A 21,849-nucleotide genomic window follows, 5' to 3' on the forward strand; every position below is an offset into this window, starting at 1 on the left:
AAATCTTTCACAGAACTTGATATTTAACTTTGAAATTTGAAGAATTGTTCAAATTCTCCGAAACAACCCGTCCTTAGAATCGGCATTCAATGGGAACCTTTAAAATGTCATAAAGAAACAAAATGGTGCTGAATGGCCATTTGATGACTTTGTCACACGTGAATTTCTGCAAAACAACTTGGTCTAAGGTTGGAGTATTTCACAAATTCAAATCCAATATTGTCATTAAATTGTGAATCAGTGCTATTTTGTATTCTTGACATTTGAAAGGTCCATGCAAATCGCCGATTCTAGGCCCATTTCAGCTTTTAAACAAATTGTAATCAGCAGAAAAGCACAACTGTAATGTTGTGATGCCTGTCAGCTGATAAAAAATTGAAAGTACGCTGAAGCAGACCGAGAATGGACATTTCAGATGTCAAAAAAGTAAAATGGCGCTTATTGGCCAATTGATGACAATGTTACATTTGAATTTCTGTGAATTACCTCAATCCGAGTTCTTCAATGCGATTTTAACTATTGACATTTTGTAGCTCTCTAGAATTTTAACAATTCTTCAAAATTCAAAGTTAATTTTCAAGTTCTGTGTAAGATTTTTCAAGTTCTGTTATTATTTTAGTTTTGTCAAGCAACTAGCCTATAATGATATAATAACAGAACATGAATAGGACTTTCACAGAACCCGAAAATGAATGTTGAAATTTGATGAATTGTTTAAATTCTCCGAAACAACCCGTCCTAAGACATGGATATATTTCTTAATTCTTCAATGAAGTATGACTTGGTTCTTCAATATACTAAAGAATAATGCATTTCATTTAATACACAATAAATTTATAGGCATTACTGCAAAAACCTTCAAGGTACCTGGTAATTTTATTAAATAAATATTCAGTTTTACACTGTCCTTCAATAGAGTGTGAATCAGTGCAACTTGGTTCTTCAATCTAATAAAGAGTTGTACCTTCTGTTTTCGATTTACATGTTTTTATTTAATTACTTGGACATTTCTAAAAAACTTTCAATATCCGTATATTAAAGTTCAACACATGAACTGCATATTTGTATTAAACCGTCCTTCAATAGAGTATGTTTTCAATTTAAATAGGAATGTTTTAGTTGCGTGTGTTTTAATGGAGATTACATACATATTTTACATTGTTTGAATAAGTAACATTCAGTTCTTCAATAAATAAATGATTTATTTTACAACGTTCTTCAATAAAGCATGAACCAATATGACTTGATTCTTCAATCTACAAAGAATGATACGGTTTTAGATGTTTTATAATTACGTGGACACTTCTAAATATGAAATTATAAACCTGTAACCAAGAACGGCTTGGTTCTTCATTTTACAAAGGAGTGATGATACAATAATTGTAGTAGTTGGTTTTTTTAGACATTATATGTATATAGAAGAGTTTTCATTTTTGGATAAGTTGCGTTCAGTTCTTCAATATGTGAAGTATTTTATAACATTGTCCTTCAAAATAGTGTGATTTGGTTCTTCAATACACATACTAAAGAATTTATAGTATATTTGTTTGTCTTCAATTACACAGTACAAAGGAATTACTAAAAAGAACATTCAAACATACATATACAGGGTGTATCGGCACGTACCCGACAAACTTTAACCAGCTATTCCTTAGCACATTTGGACTAAAAAATGTTATGGGCACTTTGCTGTCCGGTAACATTTTTTTTTAATAAAAAAAATATTTTTCATATTTTCACCACATGTCACCAATGTTTTATCCTTTGTCAAAGTTTGAAAACCCGTCTGGCAGTATTTTGTTCGAGTTTCGTTGAATAATGTACGTACGTACCTACGTTGGCGCGCTTTTACAATCACAACAAAATGGCACGGCACCATTTGTCTCATTTTTAACTATTATTATTTAGTGTGTACGAAAGAGCGAGGACACTTTTTGACACACTTGCTAATAACAGCTGTTGAACACGATAAACCATGCAAATGACAGTGACGGAGTGTGGATTTTTTATTTATTTTTTGTTTTTAATGGAAAAAAAAATGTTACCGGACAGCAAAGTGCCCATAACATTTTTTACTCCAAATGTGCTGAGGAATAGCTGGTTAAAGTTTGTCGGGTACTTGCCGATACACCCTGTATATAAAAATAATATTTTATTTTGTAGAAATCTGAATTACTTTTAAACAATGATGTTACAATACATCCAGACTTGTCATTGTGTCACAAACTGAAGATAAAATGTGGCAATTAAGAAAACCTCTTATTTTTCCAGTAAATTCTTAATTCGAACGTAGTTCATGTGTGACAAAGATAGACATTCAAAGAATATGTGCGTATGAACGAAACAAGCAATGGCGGGTGGCGTTTTCGTATTTGTGTCGAATACTACATTCTACATCACGGGTGTGACTGAGATAACTATATAGGCTTACTCGCTTACGCTATAAGACGAATGTGGAATACTGCATGAGACGACCTACTGCTGTTAGGTTGTCCTTGTTATACTTACGTGTTGCTACATTCGCTATCTCACTTTCTCTAATGGCGCTGTATTGTTTTATGTAACATTTGTATTTTTTATAATAATAAAATAATTTTAGTGTATTTACGAATGAAATCTTATTTCTTGGCTTTTACTAGTATTTGCCGAGTAATGAAAACATTTACTGGGCACACACAAGGGCATTTTGGCACTTTTTTTAATACAGTTTACTTAGAGGCAGCACCTTACGCGACGCATGGCAGTACTTGGTACTAAAATTACGAAATCGAAAGCACTACAATTGTCTTACTGGTGTGGCTTACCACTTTGAGATTTCTACATCGCGTCTATATTGTAACATCATTGCTTTTATATAATAAATTTCATAATATGCGTGGCAACAATAATAACAATTGATAAATAAATATTAATTATTTTGCATTCAAATACTTTTTGTTCGACAAAAGATAACAGAGTTTTAAAAACAATCATTTAATAAAATATTTTTAATGACTCTCCGCAGTAGGGACCAAATTCTTAGATGAGTATTACGAAATCTATGATTTAAACAAACATAAATGATTTTTTCTCTCAATTTTTGTATTTTCATTTCTAATGTATATTCGCCAAATAGGTACTTCATAACCACTCGAGTGATTGGTGTGTATATATATTTAACATATTATCTAATTAATATCATTCTTCAATATATTCGTATGAAACTGATTACTGCGGTTTAAAGCCAATTAATCCATCTGGATTTCATAGTTTATTCCATAGACATATGAATATTAGTAGACCTGCCCTAAGTGATTAAAAGCGTATTATTCCCCACTCCCCATACCGGTTCCATTGGAGCCGGCTGGGCTCGCGTATGGCTTCCCGTGAATCTTGAGAATGTGACGTCATCATTCTTGTTCGAACTAGCGTCGAGCTATGGTCGAGGCATTTTACGAAATAACACGGCAAAATGGTGGCTTGTGATATGAAAACTTGTAAAAATAGATGTGAAAAAGAGAATAAACCCAATTGTCGTATTACATTCCATATGTAAGCATTATTTTAAGCGTAATTACATCGTATAATATGGATCAGTTTGTAGAAACACATACTATCACATCGAGATATATCTGTACGCATCGTTGGTTACTGGGAACTAAATTATGAACACTTATAAAAGTGTCTTAACTAAATACGTAAACAAAATATTCGACTCTGAAAATAGAAGAAATTTTTTTTTGCCAAATTTGGACTTCGCAAATTTGTTCATAACGTGGCGAGTAATTTGCGCTCCCATGTAAAAATGTCTATTCATTCAAAAGCAGATTTTACTTTTAAGAAGTAAATGGTGATATTATAATGCGAGATGCCTATATACTGTCAGATTGATTTATTGACGAATCACAGTCAGCTTTACCCCCTTCGTTCTTCAACAGTTGATTTTACCCCTCACCTTTAATTTCTAGTCTATATATTCATATGTCTGTGGTTTATTCCATATTCTATAAATTTGACACTTTATGGCAAGTTATCAAACGTTTTTGAAAACTTGCCATAATGTGCCAAAAATCGCTCGAGTGGATAATGAATGTTTTGATATCAACCCAATTGTTGCCTAAAATGTTAATTATAATAAGGTATTTAGGGAAACTGAAACGAATTAATCGATATTAAATGTGTTTTTGTGTTAGGATGCATTTTGATAATTTGGCGATTTATTTTATTTTGCAAGATGAATTGGTCGCTAGAATGGAGGGCTGTAAATACAAGTTCAATTTATAACAAAATACTTTTATTGCTAAGTAAGCACTGATCAATGTAGATTTTAGTGCCATTTCACACTTAGGATTAAATCAAACATTAAATATAATTTTTAAGAAGTGATCGTTTTATATTTGTCTAAAAAACACCAGAAATGCCTTCTACATAGATTTGTATGGAAACCAATGACGCAACTGACTTAGTATCTTTTAGCAAAGCCCTCGTTGAATTGTCACTGTGTTGAGTTATCATGGAACCCGCTATTACATATGAATTTCGTAATAATGATGAAACACAGTTCTGCATATTAAATTTGAGCAATTTTGGATCACAAAACACGCCCACATGGCATTCCTTGTGTTCACAATTTGATCAAAAGCTGAAACGGGCCGAGAATCAGTTTTCAATCAGAGAGTTCAACTATCAAATCAAAATAGCGCTGTTCATTGATTTGATGTGATGGAAATTTTTAACACTCCAATCAAAATGTTTTGAAGGTACGTCTTAATTTTGACAATGTTTTTCATTTATCGACTCCACACAATAGGTCAAAAATCTCAGGAACTATTTCATGATTTGGGATGCTGTGTAGAGGGTCTTCTTCAAGAAAGCCGGAGCCAAAAACAGCTCATTCTCAAGCGAAAAATTTCAACCGTGTTAATTTTTTGGCACATCTTGTTTGGCATATCTACCAGCTGGATGCAGGTGACAAATGGGTCAACCACTATGACAATGCTACTTCTTCGAAGCACCTTCACATTAGAATACCGGTAAAACGCACACAGCATTTCCGCAGTGATCTTAGCGAATCCGTCGCATTTGGCGTGTCGAGGGATTCAATGACTTCTGAGCACCCTCCGATGAAATGCTGGTAAAACTAGGAGTAGTACATGAAATAATCACTCTTTAATTAATTATGAAAACAATACTCCTTTCCGATAAAGCTAGGTTAGATTATAACACTTTTTTACAGCACGACACGGTTAACTCAGATATTTGGGGACTCGTTTGAAACAAATTATTTTTATCAGATTTTGTCACCTCGTCACGATACTGGAATTATTGGGTTATTTGTAAATATACAGAAAATAGGGACACGCTTAATATGTACTTTTAAAAGAATGAGAAGTAAGCATTTCAGAAGTAATGCATTTTAGTAGTTATTACGTAAATGGAAAATAATGCATTTTAGTAGTTATTACATAAATGGAAAATAATGCATTTCAGTAGTTATTACATAAATGGAAAATAATGCATTTTAGTAGTTTTTACATAAATGGAAAATAATGCATTTTAGTAGTTATTACATAAATGGAAAATAATGCATTTCAGTAGTTATTACATAAATGGAAAATAATGCATTTTAGTAGTTATTACATAAATGGAAAATAATGCATTTTAGTAGTTATTACATAAATGGAAAATAATGCATTTTAGTAGTTATTACATAAATGGAAAATAATGCATTTTAGTAGTTATTACATAAATGGAAAATAATGCATTTTAGTAGTTATTACATAAATGGAAAATAATGCATTTTAGTAGTTATTACATAAATGGAAAATAATGAATTTTAGTAGTTATTACATAAATGGAAAATAATGCATTTTAATAGTTATTACATAAATGGAAAATAATGCATTTTAGTAGTTATAAAAAATGTATAAATTGACGTCTTTTCTTTTTGTTGTTTTTGTTTTGATATGATAATTTTATATTGTGTTTTTAGGCTAGTTTTTTTATTATTTATTAATGTTTTAATTAAACCCAAAATGACAACCTCAGCACTTATTTTAATTTCATAGGTTCATATTCAGATTGAATGCTGTAGAAATGAGATCCCTGAGGCGTATGTGTGGTAAAACCATGTATGATCGTCTGAGAAATGTGGAGATTGGCAAAGAGTGAAAGGCTGATGTAAGCGTAATGAGTAAGATTAGAAGGGACTTAGATGGTTTGGGCATGTAGAGCCAAAGAGCGAAGAAAGGAGTGTAAGGAGAATATATGATGCAAATGAAAATGGTAGCAGAAGTCGGGGACGCCCGAGGAAGACATGGCGCGATCAAGTGAATCAGATACTCGAGTCGGGCCATGTCAAGAGTTAGAATAATAGAAGAGTATGTATGAGACGATGTATGAATGTGAATGAGACAAGGAGTGTGTGGTGTGATCGAGTTGTTTGGCAGTCCGTCCTCTGCGTACCCCTGCGGAGAAACGGCGTGATGTTTAGTTAGTTAGGTTCATATTTCGGTTTCAATAAGAGAAGAAAAAAACCAACCTTAATACTCTGACATCAATAATGAAAATCACAAAATAACTATTAAAATGCATTATTTTCCATTTACTTATGTCTAACTGCAACAAAGTTTTTTTTGAATAAAATGTAAGTATGTATTATGCGTGTCACCTATATACTGTTAATTTTCCGTAGGTTTTGTTGGTTCAGTAATAATTTGTGAACAGTTCATTACTTTTCATAGGTTATCCCATTTGTAAACAAAAAAATAAAGAATTAAAGTAAATATTTTTACAATCAAATAACAACAACAACAAAACATTTACATAGTCCCTCTTCCAGCCACCTGAAAAGTTAACTGTGTCAATCTGCATTATCTTTTAGTCCGTAGAGAAAAATCCACATACAATTTTTTAAACAGTTTTTCTATAATTTGAAAATACTATAATATAATTTAAACACTCCTAATAGTTAGGTTAGGTTAGGATATAAACACTTTTTTGGGATAGGTTAGGTTAGGTTGACTGTGTATAACTCGGCAACTTGACCAAATTGATTTATGTTATGACACACGAAAAACATATTTTCTTCAATATTTCGGCGTTTGCCATTTTGTGTTTGTCGATGTACATTGGAAATGCAGTGACAAAGTCGCGTAAAAAATACTGTCGTGTTAAGATTATGCAAAATGTGTAGTATTTTATCTTGATGATATCATGTTCCTACTTAGGTTGAAATGTTAGGTTAGGTGAACACTGCGAAACAGTCATTGCTTTTGTTGTATTCTTAGGTTAGGTCTTTTGCTAATTCACAAGTTTAGTTTGTGAAGTTGAGGTTATGTTGTGTTGTTAAGTAGTTGTGGTGTCAAGTTAGTATTCATAATATGGTGAAACGTTAATTTAGACCGTAAATATGAACAAATGTTGTTGTTTTGGGTATAATAGTTGGTTCGTTAAGTCCATTTAGTGGGAGTGTGTCGTTCCAGCAGGAACGAGTCAAGTTAATTCGATTCTGAATGCGTACGACTCACTCAGTGTTTGCAAAATATAATGGAACGGTTCCGGATTCATTCTCACTGGTTATGAATTCACATTCAATGACCAACAATATCTGGACAGGATCAGTGGCGGCTCGTGACTTTTGGGTGTTCTAGAGTGTTGATATTACAAAAAATGCCATTATTGATGCTGTTGAATCCGAAAATGATTTTTATTTTTATTAAAAAATCTGTTTTTTGTATGAAGATTTTCAACCAAAATGAAATTACCCAAAATTCTAATTTTCTAAAAAAAATAAAAATCGTTTTGGACTAAACAACATCAATAATGTTGAATTTGTCAAACTTAGCACTCTATTTGTCAACCTTAGTTAGCACTCTATTTGTCAACCTGAGCACTCTATTTGTCAAACTTAGCACTCTATTTGTCAACCTTAGCACTATATTTGTCAAACTTAGCATGTAGAGCGAATGAGCGGAAGAAAGGAATGTAAGTGGTAGCATAAGTAGGGGACGCACGAGGAAGACATGGCACGATCAAGTGAATCAGATACTTGAGTCAGGCCATGTCAAGAGTCAGAATAATAGAAGAGTATGTATGAATATGAATGAGGCAAGAAGTGTGTGCCAAGACCGAGTTGTTTGGCGGTCCGTCCTCTCTGCCTACCCCTGCGGAGAAACGGCGTGATGGTCAGTTAGTTAGCACCCTATCATTCTCAAAAGTCACGAACCGCCACTGGACAGGGCGGGAGGAGTGGATTAAAATTGACGCCGGACGCTCACATATTGGTTTACAAAAAAATTTATAAAAAAGACAGCGCGTTATCTCTTTAGATGAATTAAAAGAGAAGATGGTTACTGAGACGACGCACGTGGCTTCTTCGAACTAGGTCCAGTGGTCATACTTGAGATTTGCTGCGTTTAGTATTGCACATAATTTTCGCCAGACAAGCAGTCACCAGCTGGCGCAAACACGTCGCCCTGGGCTTTATTTTGTGAAAAAATGTTTTCTTACACTTTTGAGAGGTGCGATAATCATTCTCGAGCAAAAAACCAATCCAATGGAGTCCATTCATAAATACACACCAATCACTTATAATTTAAATAAATATAACTATTCAGATTAAACTTTAAACACATAAGCATAGTGACAGTACGTCGTATCTACTATGCTGCTCGCTGTCGGCTTGCGGAGCGGGCGGTTGACAATACAGCTATTTCATCATTACGCACACATTCTTCAAATTGATATCTTTATCTCATGCGTTTAATTTTTCACTTGATACTAAAATCAAGAGATGCGCGCGTCATTGTATTGCTATTACATACGCACACACATTTTCTCTCAATTGCCATCCTTTTCTTATTCGTTTCGTTTTAGCTATGAAAGTTAAACTAATAATGTACTATGTTTTTTGTTCAATTAGTATGTTTATTACCTATCTTTGCATTTATTTAGTCTATGAATTTCTCACAGTCAAAAGATTGCAGGAAACATCGTTTTTTACGTTACGCTGGTCTGCATGGACCAAATTTGTCTTACAGCAAGTTCACCCCAAGACTAGCTTTATGAAGATCTTTGTTCAAACACAAAATTTTGAAGCAGTTAGAATTATTTTAGGTAAAGGCGGGCTATCGCGGACTTTATTACTAACAATTATTATTTTCATACGTCCCAGATCGATTCGAGGCAGCGTATAAAAAAAAAGTAACAATTATTGATAAAAGTGTCGAGAACATTTCTTCCTAGATGGTCTATGTATTCAAATTACGACAACACTTTTGCCACAAACTAAACGGTCTTCGTTGGTTTTGCGTTCGGCTTTAGCCACTCGAGCGAAGGATACACAAATTTTATTTAGGTGATAAAAAATTAAAATGAATTGTAAGATTGTTTTATTTTTTATTTTATAGAACCTAAAAATATGGGATTTACGGTGAAATCTAGGTTGCTTTTTTGGCTATAAACCGCAGTGAGCAGTTCATATGTTTCTGTATTAATATTTGGAGGTACGAGATTTATTAAATGGAAAACCGAACGTCCAGAAATCCCCATGCTCGATTGGCTAGAAGCTTACATCTATCGAGGACACATCAAGGAATCCATGAAGATGAGTAGATGTTGTGTTGTGTTAGGTTACGTCATGTTAATATTCATATGGTGTAAAATTGCTTTGGTTTACAAAGATAAGTAGGATTTATAAGCCCTGTTAGAAGTTCTACCGAGCCGAACCCTCTGATACGAAAATATCTGGAGTCGGTGAATTTTTTTTTCCCATTTAATCTCTGGTGAGTTGACGTGTTGTTGTTCTTGTATTGTTTTGTATTTATTTTACTTATATAATGCACTTGCATAATGTTGATTGACTAGCTGATCATTTGTGGAAAAGTGAGTGGAAGGGTTTAGTTTTTCCTATGGGGAAGATTTAACCCGGACAGCAAAATCGGAAGCAAAAAAAAAAAAAATTATGTTATGTTGTGAATACTTGGTTGGAATTCACACCGATTGGTTTGTGAGATGAAGTGATGTTATGTTATGTTATGTTTGTATTCAAAGTTAGTATTCACACGGTGAAACACTGATTTAGCACACAAAGGTATATATATATATATATATATATGTATATTGCACACGGTGAGACACTGATTTAGTTTTGGATAATGAATAAATGTTATATTGTGTCAGGTGAACCTACGTTGATTGAGAAACACTGATTTTTTTCATATAATGTTGTTTTATGTTAGTTTAGGCCAAGTTAGTATAATACAAACTGTGAAACTTAGTTGCTAGATTAATATTCACACCGATTTAGTTCATGAAGATGAATATGACGTAATACTTATGCTATGTTGTATGTGTATATATATATATATATATATTAGGTTGGTATGCACACTAATTAATGTTAGGTTAAGTTAGGTGAGTGGTAGACTGCACTAGGTGTGACTGTTAGGTTGGGTTAGGTTAGATCACGTATCGGTGTGCGCGGGGAGGAAGTATGAGGAGTGGGGGGAGCCCCCGGCGCGTCGCTAGGAGCTCCGGAGGTCCTTAAGGGGCAGAGCCCCGCTTCCATAGGTCAGCTCCTGTGGAATTGAATACATACATATATTATGCGTTTATTTACTCGTGTTCACTCAATCTAAACACTCTTGAAACCTCACCTAATATCCATTACACATGTTCCATCCTAAAATAATTAGAAGAAGTTAAATATTTGGGAATAAACATAGACGACCAACTACGCTGGGAGGCCCATGTAAACTACACAGTAAAAAGACTCGCCATATATTCTGCTTTCTTAGATCGAACTTAGACTTGGAGACTCTGAGAAGTGTCTATTTTGGACTTTTCCAATCCGGAGCAACATATGGTATTGTGGGATGAGGTGGCTGTGCTGAATCTATTATCAATCCAGTTATTACAGTACAAAAACTAATTTTGAGAATTATATTTAAATGCCAACCTACCCACCCCTCAAACAAACTATTTGCTAAAATTAGGGTCTTACGGCCGTTGTTCCCAAAATTTCGAACGATCAATCTCAGGGTCCGATCAGCCAAGTGATTTATTCAGTAACGTTCGATTCGCCTGTTTCCAAACATCTTTACTGTTGATTATCTTAAGTGGCCATGCCCACTTTCATAGACAATAAAATGACATCAAAGTTAAAACTTTTAATGCTAAATTAACATTGACGAATTAATTATTGTATTTATTATTAATGCATATATTTTTTTATATTGTATTTATTAAGTACTGTAATACGTAAACCGATATTTAATATTTAAGCGTATGAAATATGTTAAAAATAAAGTATTAGCTTGACTTTAATGCCACCGTGACTTGGCCTCGCAAATATGTTTCACTCTGTTGACACTTTTTATAAGTAGTCATTTACTGAGGCAAGCTGAATCCAGTAGTTTGGCTTCCTTAAATTGGTTGATCACTCAGTTGTCACTTTTCCGTTGGAAAGAGCATAGTTGTGCGTTTGAGTAGTGTTGAGGCAAAATTTCGGCTCAGCAGTTGATCAGTAGGATTGGGAAGAACGGCCGTTAGATATTGGCCAGTTATTTACTAAGACAAGCTTGTGCTACATACGGAAGAATAACCTGCTGGTGTCTCCGCAACATCAAGCACACACCCGCTTTTCATCAAACCTGGGATGCGTGCTCCCTAAAACTAGAGCCACATTGACAATTGTGGTTCATCGCTCCCAAAATATAGAATGCATTGGTCAACGAATGCCCGCTCCATTCATTCCCCGGCGGGATTGATGAGGCCCTAGACCTAGATGTCCCCCTCTGACCCCCCCACCATACGAAAGAAGAAGATTGAACACCGATATGAAGACAAATAATTCTATATCCCTTTTAGTATTCGTGTTCAACATTGGCTATTTGAAAGGAGACGAGCTTTCTTTAACCTCTCAGACAAAGACTTTTATCTACTATGTGTTCCTTTGAGAACTGTCAAAACATGATAATTTTTGTGTTATTTACGAGTTTTGCTAAAAGCTTCATAACTCACGTTTTGGGAAACGTAGCCTCACTCCAAAAAATGTTTTGGAAAGATTATGAAATCCACTATCGCATTGTGTTGTAATACGTAAATATTTGCGTTTCTAAATATACATTTTATGAAAACGTCAAAAATATGTAAAAATCGCTTACAATTATTTCAAAGCTTTTAAAAATGTACTTTTTTCTGAGTATCATAAAGAAATAACACTTTATATATTGAAGAAATATAATTAAAAACTATTAGTCACCTCAAAATATTAACCGTTCAAACTAAAATATTTTTAATAAATTATTTAGAAACGCAATAAATTATGAACGAACAAGATGACAGATTCAATCGGCTTAGATAATGCAACTCTACGTTCCATAGATATTCTTGAATATAGACGCGTAGCGTTATTCATTATCGATACTCTGTTTTTTAAATCATGGCAATCCGTATACTAGTGATGGAAATAAATCGATTTTTGTAAAATCTCGCGCATTTACGTGAAAAGACGTTCTAATGTCTTGACCGCTATTATCATATTTACGTCTTTTGACGTTCTAATGTTCTGAGTGGTTAAAGAATACATTAGTTCCTAACACTGTAGAAAAATAATTTATCTTTTTATATTGCTAAATTCAAATGTGAAATTTTGACTGTAAATAGGTACATTTCTAGATAGATTTGCAGGTGCAATAAAATGAATGTATGGTTACTTTTGCTCTCATTGTTTACTTTTTAAATCTACTTGTAAATAATGGACTGAGTTAGGAGTTAGTGATTCTAAAACTTTTAATAGGAAAAAATCGTACAAAAGAAAAAAAAAATTAATTAGTTATATGTGTAAATAATTAGATAATAAATGTTAAATTAAACAATATTGTACTACCGGCTTCAGAATAGGTGGGTACTGGCAAATTAATTACATTTTTATTTTTATTTTTTTATTTTTTTTTTTTTAAAAAAGAAAGACAAACATTCCCGGGTTACGAATAACCCAACAATGTTTGAAAATCTCCTACTACCACCACAGAAAGCCGAAAATGTTGCTTGTGTTGTGATGGAGGACATAGCCAGCCGAGGAATCGAACACGCGACGCTCGGGTGAGACCCAAGTGCTATGCCCACTCAACCACTGACCGGTCAATGCAACATACATTGGAGTTTTTATAATATACACTACGCATTAACAATATGTATTTTATATTAATTTTTTTTCGATTAACCTTCCACTTCTTAACCCCTGGAGCCGTTTCTGCCTTTTCGTTTATGTTTTAGTATTTGTCCTACAAAATATTATTTTGTTATTCTTACATAAATCATGTACTACTACCATAATACGGGCATGAGACTAGTATGGTAGTTGAGAAATTTTTTTAAAAATAATAATATAATAATTCAACAATTGTTACATATTTTTTGGCAATAGCAGAACATTTTTTCTGAAAATGTCTACTTCAGCACACTCTTTCTTATTATGCATTCGACGCATTAGGGTCAGAAGACTAAAATAGATGATATTATTTTTAAATAGGTCTATTTGAATTTCACTTTTGTTTTCGATAATGAATGATTGCAAATCTTTGAAGCGGAAATTAACCCACTTCCCGACATCCGATCGAACTGAAACTCAGCATATAGACTCGTTGTCGATGACAATGCATTCTGTCAACTTGGACACGTGGACATACTCCAGCGTTTGAGGGTCATATATGAATGGGCGTCCATATTTTACAAAAGTATTTTTTTCTATCATGCGGAAATCCTTAATTTTTTTGATGTTAGAAAGAAAAATGATAATTCTTTCCAGTTTGCCTCGAATATTTATACTGAATGCCATTAATAAAATCCTAAAAATCGCCACAATGAATAATTCATATTTCACGCCGCTATCGTAACAATCGGGTTGACTTTAAAAAATATTTCTTATTTTTTATTACATGAACGAGAAAAAAGTGATGTTACAGTTTTCTTAAAAATTCCCCAAACAAAACGAATGTGTTTTAAAAATATCGAGTTCTATACTATTTTTTACGATTGGAGTAAAAATGTGGTTAGCGTTTTTGACAACATTTTTCACGTTTGATTTTAATATTTTATTGTTTTGAAATAGTAATGTTTATTTTAAATGCATACACCGGAAAGATAATTTTATCTAGTTTCTGAAACAATATTTTTTTTTATGGAAAATTAAAAAATAAAATGTATGGCGCATTTGAAATGCACAGAAAACATTGCAAACTGAACAAAAGTGTTGACTGTATTGAAGGGTTAATATACTAAATAAATGTCGGTCCTACACAACCGGCATATGGCAAGGTCAGTATTGCGGTTGATTTCTATCCCTGGGAAGGAAGGTTCAATTCAGGAATTGGGAATATTTATTAATTTAAAAATTGCTAGGACATAATTTAGTATTAAGATGACCGTGAATTAATTTATATAAACATATTAAATCAATCATTTGCCTTATAATTGTATTAATGCTGAAGTATTCAGGACATAAGTATGGTCTAAGATGGTCAAGTAAATTAATTTTGAAAGATAGCAGTCTTAGGACGGGTTGTTTAATAGATTTTTAATTCCTCAAGTTAAAATTCAAGTTCTGGCATTATTTCACCAAGTTGTTTCACGGTATTAGGATGGTAACAGAACTTGAATAAAATAACATGACTTTCACAGAACTCGAATATTAACTTTGAAAATTGTTCAAATTCTGTGAGACAAAAAGTGGCGGTTTGTACTCACAAAAATGGGTGGTGCGCTAAAAATATTGTCAGTCTATCCCTTACCTTATGCCATATAAAGAAAAAATACTAGCAATTTTGAAACTAAGGCTGGAATTATCAGTATGCAAACTGTGAACAAAAGTGATGCCATCTAAGCACGACAAATATATTATAATATTACTTTTATTACTGTTATTGGCTTTGATTTTTAGTGGTACATATTATTATTGGTTAATAATAATTATTTTTAGATTGTATTGGAGTACATAGCTTCAATACTGGAAACAATCCGTTCTTACCATTTTCATAAGAGGATATTATCTATGGTTCAGAATTATATTTCTTTAGTCATAATCGTTTTTACCGGATTTCCATATTGGACATGATGTTCTGTACCTCCCTGATGCAGTATTATGGATGAACTATGTTGGCGACATAGTTTTATACTAATTTCCTTTGATTCTATTATCCATGCTTGTAGTAGTAATTGTCGTAGGAACTAACCCCGTTGTACTGCGCGTTGGGGACGTATGTGGCGGGAACGGAGCAGCGCGCGCAATGTCTGCGCAGGGCCGGCCTCTGTCTGGCTCCTCCCCCGCAACGCACCGCAAACCTCAGCTCCTGAAACATGGTGAATAGTCCTTTAGTTTCTATATCAAACCTATAATGTTCGTTTTGAGAATATCCTAAACAGTCTACAATCCATTATTTTTTTGTCTCTGAGAAAAAGGCATCAAATCGGTGGCATCGAGGCACAAAATCAGTAGCATTGAGGCATCAGATGAGTATCATCAGATGAGTAGCATCGAGGAATCGGATCAGTAGCATTGAGGCATCAGATGAGTAGCATTGAGGAATCGGATCAGTGGCATCGAGGTATGAGATCAGGTGCATTGAGGCATCCGATCAGTGGCATCGAGGCGTCAGATCAGTGTGGCTGCACACTACTACGCTGCAGGCAGACAGTTGATGGCCTATTTTGGATGGATAGCTCTTCCTAATCGACACCTGGATGTCAAAATGATGAACAAAAGATCTGGCTATAATTCGGTGCAAATGTGCACAGTGATGAAGTGGTACAAACCTGCCCCATTTCGCTGCAGAGCGACTGACGCCCCTGCGCAGCGTTCTTCTTGGAGTTCCAGCAGAATTCCAGGATGGCCACCAGGATGGCGAGGGCCAGCCCGCACAGGAGAACCACAAACACTCCACCTGAAAATGCATTCAAAACAAGATGCATTCAAGACAACTGCAAGCACTACAATAGCCAGCTAAATAATAGCTGATAGATTATTTTCTTTTCTTTTTTCAAAAGAAATACAAATATTCCAGGGTTACGAATAACCTTGACAAAATTTGAATTCCTCCTACTATCATCATTTTAGCGGAAGATGTGGCTTGTGCAATGATCGAGAACATAGCTAGGAATCCACATTATTGAACCCACAACGTTTGGGTGGGAACCCAAAACATCTGTCAACTCAGCCATTAATCAGTCAAATTCATGTTTAATGTTTTATCTGGAAGATGTGCCCACGTTTAGCAATTTAACCCTCATGAGACGGGTCCAAACATAATATTGAAAATTATAATCAATTCTATAAGATCAAGCTTTTCAGTTTTGGAAATTCCATTGACAGTACGAAATACATTCAAAACATTTATAAATTAGCTATACACACTGCAGTACACCTCGAGGTAGTCATAATTTCACTGGACTGCAAATGTAGCCAGCCGCACCATGCGGGTTAAATATGATTGAGTAATACAATGTTTTCATGTCCAATATCAAACTGTCGGGAGTTTACCATAACCTCATGATTTTTAAGGCCAAATGTATTTTCGTGATTTATTTTTGGGGTTTTATGCCGTATTGCGCTTTGTTCTTCTTTAATCAATGTTACATTGTCAATCTTCTTTTTAATTTTTTTTGTTTATTACATAATTTAAGTGTACAGCAGACAGGGTTAACTTTAAGAAACTACAACGTGATAACAAGGCAAATATGTCAACCGTCCAATAACGGTGTACAACAAAGGATAAATATATAATATATGTTCCTTGATGTTAATTAATGCCTCCCTAATTGAGAATAACTCGTGTTTAGGGAGGGAATGTATCATCAGTGTAGATGTCACATCTGCCTTAAAGATGGAGACTGTAAAACTGTTGGAAAAGTTTGCTAAAGAAGGAAGAAGCGCAAAATGGCATGATACCAAAATATAAATCGCTTTACTAACACAATCAGTCTTACTCATAATGAAATCCCTAATACGACGATAATACCCCGTATTAGCTATACAGGGGTGGGGGCCTATACTGGTCTGATTAAAAATCTTTACTCATAATCATAAATTTTCCCAATATAGCTCGACCGCTGGATTATGGAATATGATTTTTTTACAGTAGCAACACTTGAAAAATTTGGCATTTCGCGGCGTGTTGCCAACTTCACGTTTATTCATATGTCAAAAAAGTAATTCAAGAGTTGGTTTGTTTATCTTTGAATAACCTAAAAATGGATAATGTTGAGATTAATTTGGAGGTAGAATTAAATACTCATTTCTGGCCCAGTATCGTATGGCACAAAGAACTTGGAGATCAGTAGATATTTTTCCACCCCGTTTGTTATTGACATGCAAATATGGCCGTACCAAATCGATCAAACGTCTCATATTTGCTTTGGTGAATCTATATTTGGACCTAAAATCTCCTTCCGTTAGCGCCGTAAATGGGTCATACCGCTTTTTGTATGTTTTCCGTGCCCGTGGTGGATGAATACATTTGCCAAAGCTCCAGTCAAAACGTCAAAATTGTCAAAGTCAGCCATTTCCGAATTTATAATACGGCCGTATACTGCCTAATCCTGCTCTTCGGGAGGGTTAAATTCTGACGTCTGCTAATACGGTCATATTAGGCAATGCGCATGCGCACGAGTTGGCGCGATTATGAGTAACAATTTCACTTAACCTGTCCGTATTATCGTAGTGTTGCGATTATGAGTAAGGCTGATTTTGTTCTAAAATCAGTGTTTCCACAGTAATGAAAACATTTAGTTAAATTCGATAGTTACCAATGTTCTGTACGCCCAGCGCATTGGCTTTGCTGTCTTTGGACTTGTCCTCGCGGTTGCAGACGTCGCCCGTGTTCTTCCACCATTTGTCGTAGAGGATCTGAACCACCCCCTTCTCCTGCAGCTGCAGGATGGCCAGCGAGATCTTGTCACGCCATGGGCTGCCCTTTGCCGTCGCTATGCCGTACCCCTGAAACAGGTAAAGTTGCGTTAGGTCAAGTCAGGTCACCTAAGAGACCAGCAGCTCACCGACCTGCGTCAAGTTGTCAAACATGACGAACTCCACGAGGAATGTTAGGTAATGTTAAATTAGGCTATGTTAGGTCAAGTCACCTTAGAGTCGAGAAGCCCCCCGACCTGCGTCAGGTTGCAGTCGCGCTGCACGCGGTGGTCCAGCATGGTGGACTCCATAAGGAAGGCGTACCCCCCACCCAGCACACGCTTGACCCCCTCCTCGTATGAGGACACAAACACCGAGGGGCGGCGCGACTCCATGTAACGCCACATCTGCTTGTAGATGTCTATCTTGGAGTCCTGCAACAAGAACATACACAAATTCAAAAACCTCACAAGAACGTTTCTGCCTGCACTGTGTGTGGAAGACAGGTGAACTATACCGTCACAAGGTTGGTCATCGTTGTGAAGCGGGTCAAGGGAGGGTCTGTAGGAAGGGATTTAATGAAGGCGGGAAGCCAGAAGCTAGTAGCTCGTTCGACACACGAGTCGACTTACGAAATAACGAATCGGAGAAACCGTTCTCATGAATATACAGCGACCTTGAGGATTATTGTCAAAAGACATCCATGTTACTATGTTATGTAACATTTGAAATCGGGCTGCTAACGATAACATTCCTTTTGTAGATGGCGTTAAGGTTTAAATTCCTACTTAACACCAGCCGCTGGTTTTGATTTGTGCAAGAAAAACATAGCCAAAAAGTGGGTACATAGCCAAATATTTAAAAATCATTTTTTAAATAAATTAATTTGGCACACTATACAATAAAACGATAACCGAAAAGGTGTTCGTAAGTAAGAGATTTTGTAACTTTAAAGTAGTTTTTATAGGCCTGACGCTTTATTTTTCTCTGGGCTTAATTACAAGACAAATCGCAAAAACTACATTACCAACGCTACTGTAATATCTATTATTCAACAAAGCGCTGGTATAGATTACGCTTAATTCTGTCCGTAAATAAATATAATATCAATAGTACATACTCCCAAACTTGTTGCCCAGATCACGCATCATATTGGTTAGTGAGTTGTCTTGTGTTCCTCATCGGTGCATGAAATTTAATAGTGGCGACGATGGCAGGGCTGTCAATTAAGTTGTTAATGACTATATAAAACAACCAGGTCTGAAATAATTCTCCTCCGTCAGATAACGTAATTAGATGCAATCGATTCATCCAACTTAGATAATTTAAGTTTTCAATTCGAATTTTGAGCTTAAAATTATGTTATCGAAGGAAGCAAACACTTTGTGGCTTGACATTATAACACAAATGAAAGAATATCTTTGTTTTACCACTTTATTAAATTTATATACGTCGACCGGTTTCGGTTGAACTCAATCTTCATCAGGACAGTACAGTACTGTCCTGATGAAGGTTGAGTTCAACCGAAACCGGTCGACGTATATAAATTTAATAAAGTGGTTTAAAACAATGATATTCTTTCATTTGTGTTAAAATTATGTGCCTAAGAAATTTGTGCTGAACTCGTTCTACAGGGTATCCGGGGCTAAAGTGCGCTAACTTAAAGCTAAATGTTTCAAAGTATGGTAAGGTAAGGTGTTTGTATGGGATAAAAAAAACATTGGAATTTCGATGAGAGTTATTCATCTTTTTTACTTCCATCATGTAGAATCACCTCCCAAAATTAGCGCACTTTATCAGGTATAAAGTCAGAGTCAACAAAGGAGACCAATATGCGAGTTATACTCCACTTGACTTCTACCTAATTAAATATGGAGCATTCTCATTCAATCTTGAAATCAATTAAAATTCTGCAAAGATGCGATAGTCCCATTGGTTTCAGACAGTTGGGACTCTTGTACAGTGCATAAACAGGGAAAAAGAATAATGTTGCGCTCACCCTGAAGAAGCTCATGGTGCTGCCGCCGTTGAGCGTGCCGTATTGGATGGCGGCCTGTCCTGCCAGATCCGCCACCGTCTCGATGGGCGCCACCGTCCGCTCCACCGTGAGGAAGGCCGCCAGGTTGGCCGTGTACGAGGAGATGATGATCAGCGTGAAGAACCACCAGATGCCGCCCACTATGCGCGTCGAAGTCGCCTGGAATTCCAACATGAATGAGAGAATTCAAATCAAATATGTACCTGGAGGCAACAAATGAGGAATTCCAGTTAACAATTGAAGACGTTGCATGAACAACAATGAGTGGCACACTTTGGGCATAGTTGGCATTTTGGGTGAGTTATGAATAGAATAACAATCTATGGATCATAACAAACGTATTTTAGTTTTTAAAACTAAAAATTAGTCTAATTTTTTTTTTTTTTTTTTTTATTTTTTATAGTGAATATCTCACAAGAGTCCCAACTGCTCCCGTCTAGAGCCAGTGAGACTATGGCATCTCCAATTGGGGGATGTTGTGAGGCTGAAGGTAAGTGGGGAAGGGAAAGAGGAAGGTGGGGAAGTACCTGGCTATTCAGATCTAGTCACTAAACACGGCTAAAGCCATTTGGAGCAACGTTTCAATTCTGAATGGTGGTCTTACACCAGGGCGATACTGGTAGTATCTTCCACTCTGGAACGTGCCGCAAATATACTATATATTATTTTAATTAATTAATTGTGAAATAACAAAAATTAATCAAATAAAATTTATTTGCGCACGCCAGGTTCGAACCCGCGACCTTCGGAATGGCAGTCCAATGCGTTACCACTGGACTATGCCGGCCGTCTAATATGGCAGATGAGCAGAAAAACTGCTTTACTGACTATTTATGGTTATTCCAACAATACTGTTCCTACCTAAATTGCCACCTCCTTTGTTTTTATTCCATTTTCCTAAAGGTTCCTTCGAAAAAAGCAAGCAAGAATATTTAAAAAAAATAGAAGCCAAAAGCAAGGGTCATTCGTTCATTGATGTTATTTTCGCCGTTGTCGATGTATATCGTTGCATATTTGTCGGCCCCTCGTAATAAATTATTGGAAAACAGTATAAATTATCAGCCCCAATCTTCATATATTAAATAAATATTGTATATTATCGAGAGTGATCAAAACCGTTCATGGTGTGAAACAATAAATATTTGTGTATCTATAATTTATAGTGCCCACAGAACATTCAAGACCAACATCAGAACATCCAATTGAAGCAAGATCATTCATAAGGTAAAGGCCTTCTTTCCCACTCCTATTTTTCCTAGTGATAAACGCGAATGTTTAATCTTATTTTCTCATTAAAAATTACAGTCCATTCGTCGAGAACCAATCGATTCGGTACGCCCAACGGTGAATGTCGAATTTTACCATCAAATAGTAATGAATAGTAGAAAAATGGATTTTTCTTTGTCACCGGGTGGTTTGAATCTTTAAATAGTGGTAGAAAACCAATATAAACATAAAAAAACTGGAAGGATGGAAAAAAAGCAAAACAGTTAAAGTTGCAAAATAAGTTCCCGCCAGAGTTAGCAATGAAAAACTTTTGTTGTCACTAAATATTTAAATATATCTCATGGCCCAAAAGTTGTGGCGCTAAGTCGCATATATATTCTACAAATAGATCATTGTTCATTGCTTGTTAGTGCACTTAAATCATCGAGCGGGGAGGAGGGTCAGATAAGAGCCTCGACATTCACTCTGCGCGACCAATGAATCAGTCATAACTCCTCAAAGGAAAGGGTAACACGAGTTATTTGTGCGTCGTCGTGTACGTCTTGAGGTGCTCTGTAAAATAAGCAGATAAATTACGCCCAGTGATGAACGAAAGACGTTTTCATGCAAAAAAGTAATTGTAATGAAGAGGTGTTGTTTTTTCCCATTGTTTTTTTCACCAGAACAACATTTTAAGGCACAAGTTTTCAGCATTTCTCTG

General features: G+C 35.3%; 1 protein-coding gene across 1 annotated transcript in view; it reads right to left on the reverse strand.

The window, feature by feature from the left end:
- Positions 1–10,084: 10,084 nt before the first annotated feature.
- Positions 10,085–21,849, reverse strand: part of LOC149414284 (glutamate receptor ionotropic, kainate 2) — a 44,433-nt gene continuing 32,668 nt past the window's right edge. Inside the window, exons 14-19 of the mRNA XM_089643711.1 lie at positions 19,884–20,081; positions 18,118–18,318; positions 17,785–17,974; positions 15,796–15,923; positions 15,216–15,332; positions 10,085–10,559 (exon numbers count right to left, since the gene is read on the reverse strand). Coding sequence (XP_089499837.1) covers positions 10,506–10,559; positions 15,216–15,332; positions 15,796–15,923; positions 17,785–17,974; positions 18,118–18,318; positions 19,884–20,081 — 888 coding nt within the window. The 3' untranslated portion in view covers positions 10,085–10,505. The remainder of the gene's footprint in view (positions 10,560–15,215; positions 15,333–15,795; positions 15,924–17,784; positions 17,975–18,117; positions 18,319–19,883; positions 20,082–21,849) is intronic.

The sequence above is a fragment of the Hesperophylax consimilis genome, chromosome 20, assembly GCF_061612785.1.
Source record: "Hesperophylax consimilis isolate HC1 chromosome 20, BYU_Hcon_1.0, whole genome shotgun sequence".
NCBI classification, from domain to species: Eukaryota; Metazoa; Arthropoda; class Insecta; order Trichoptera; family Limnephilidae; genus Hesperophylax; species Hesperophylax consimilis.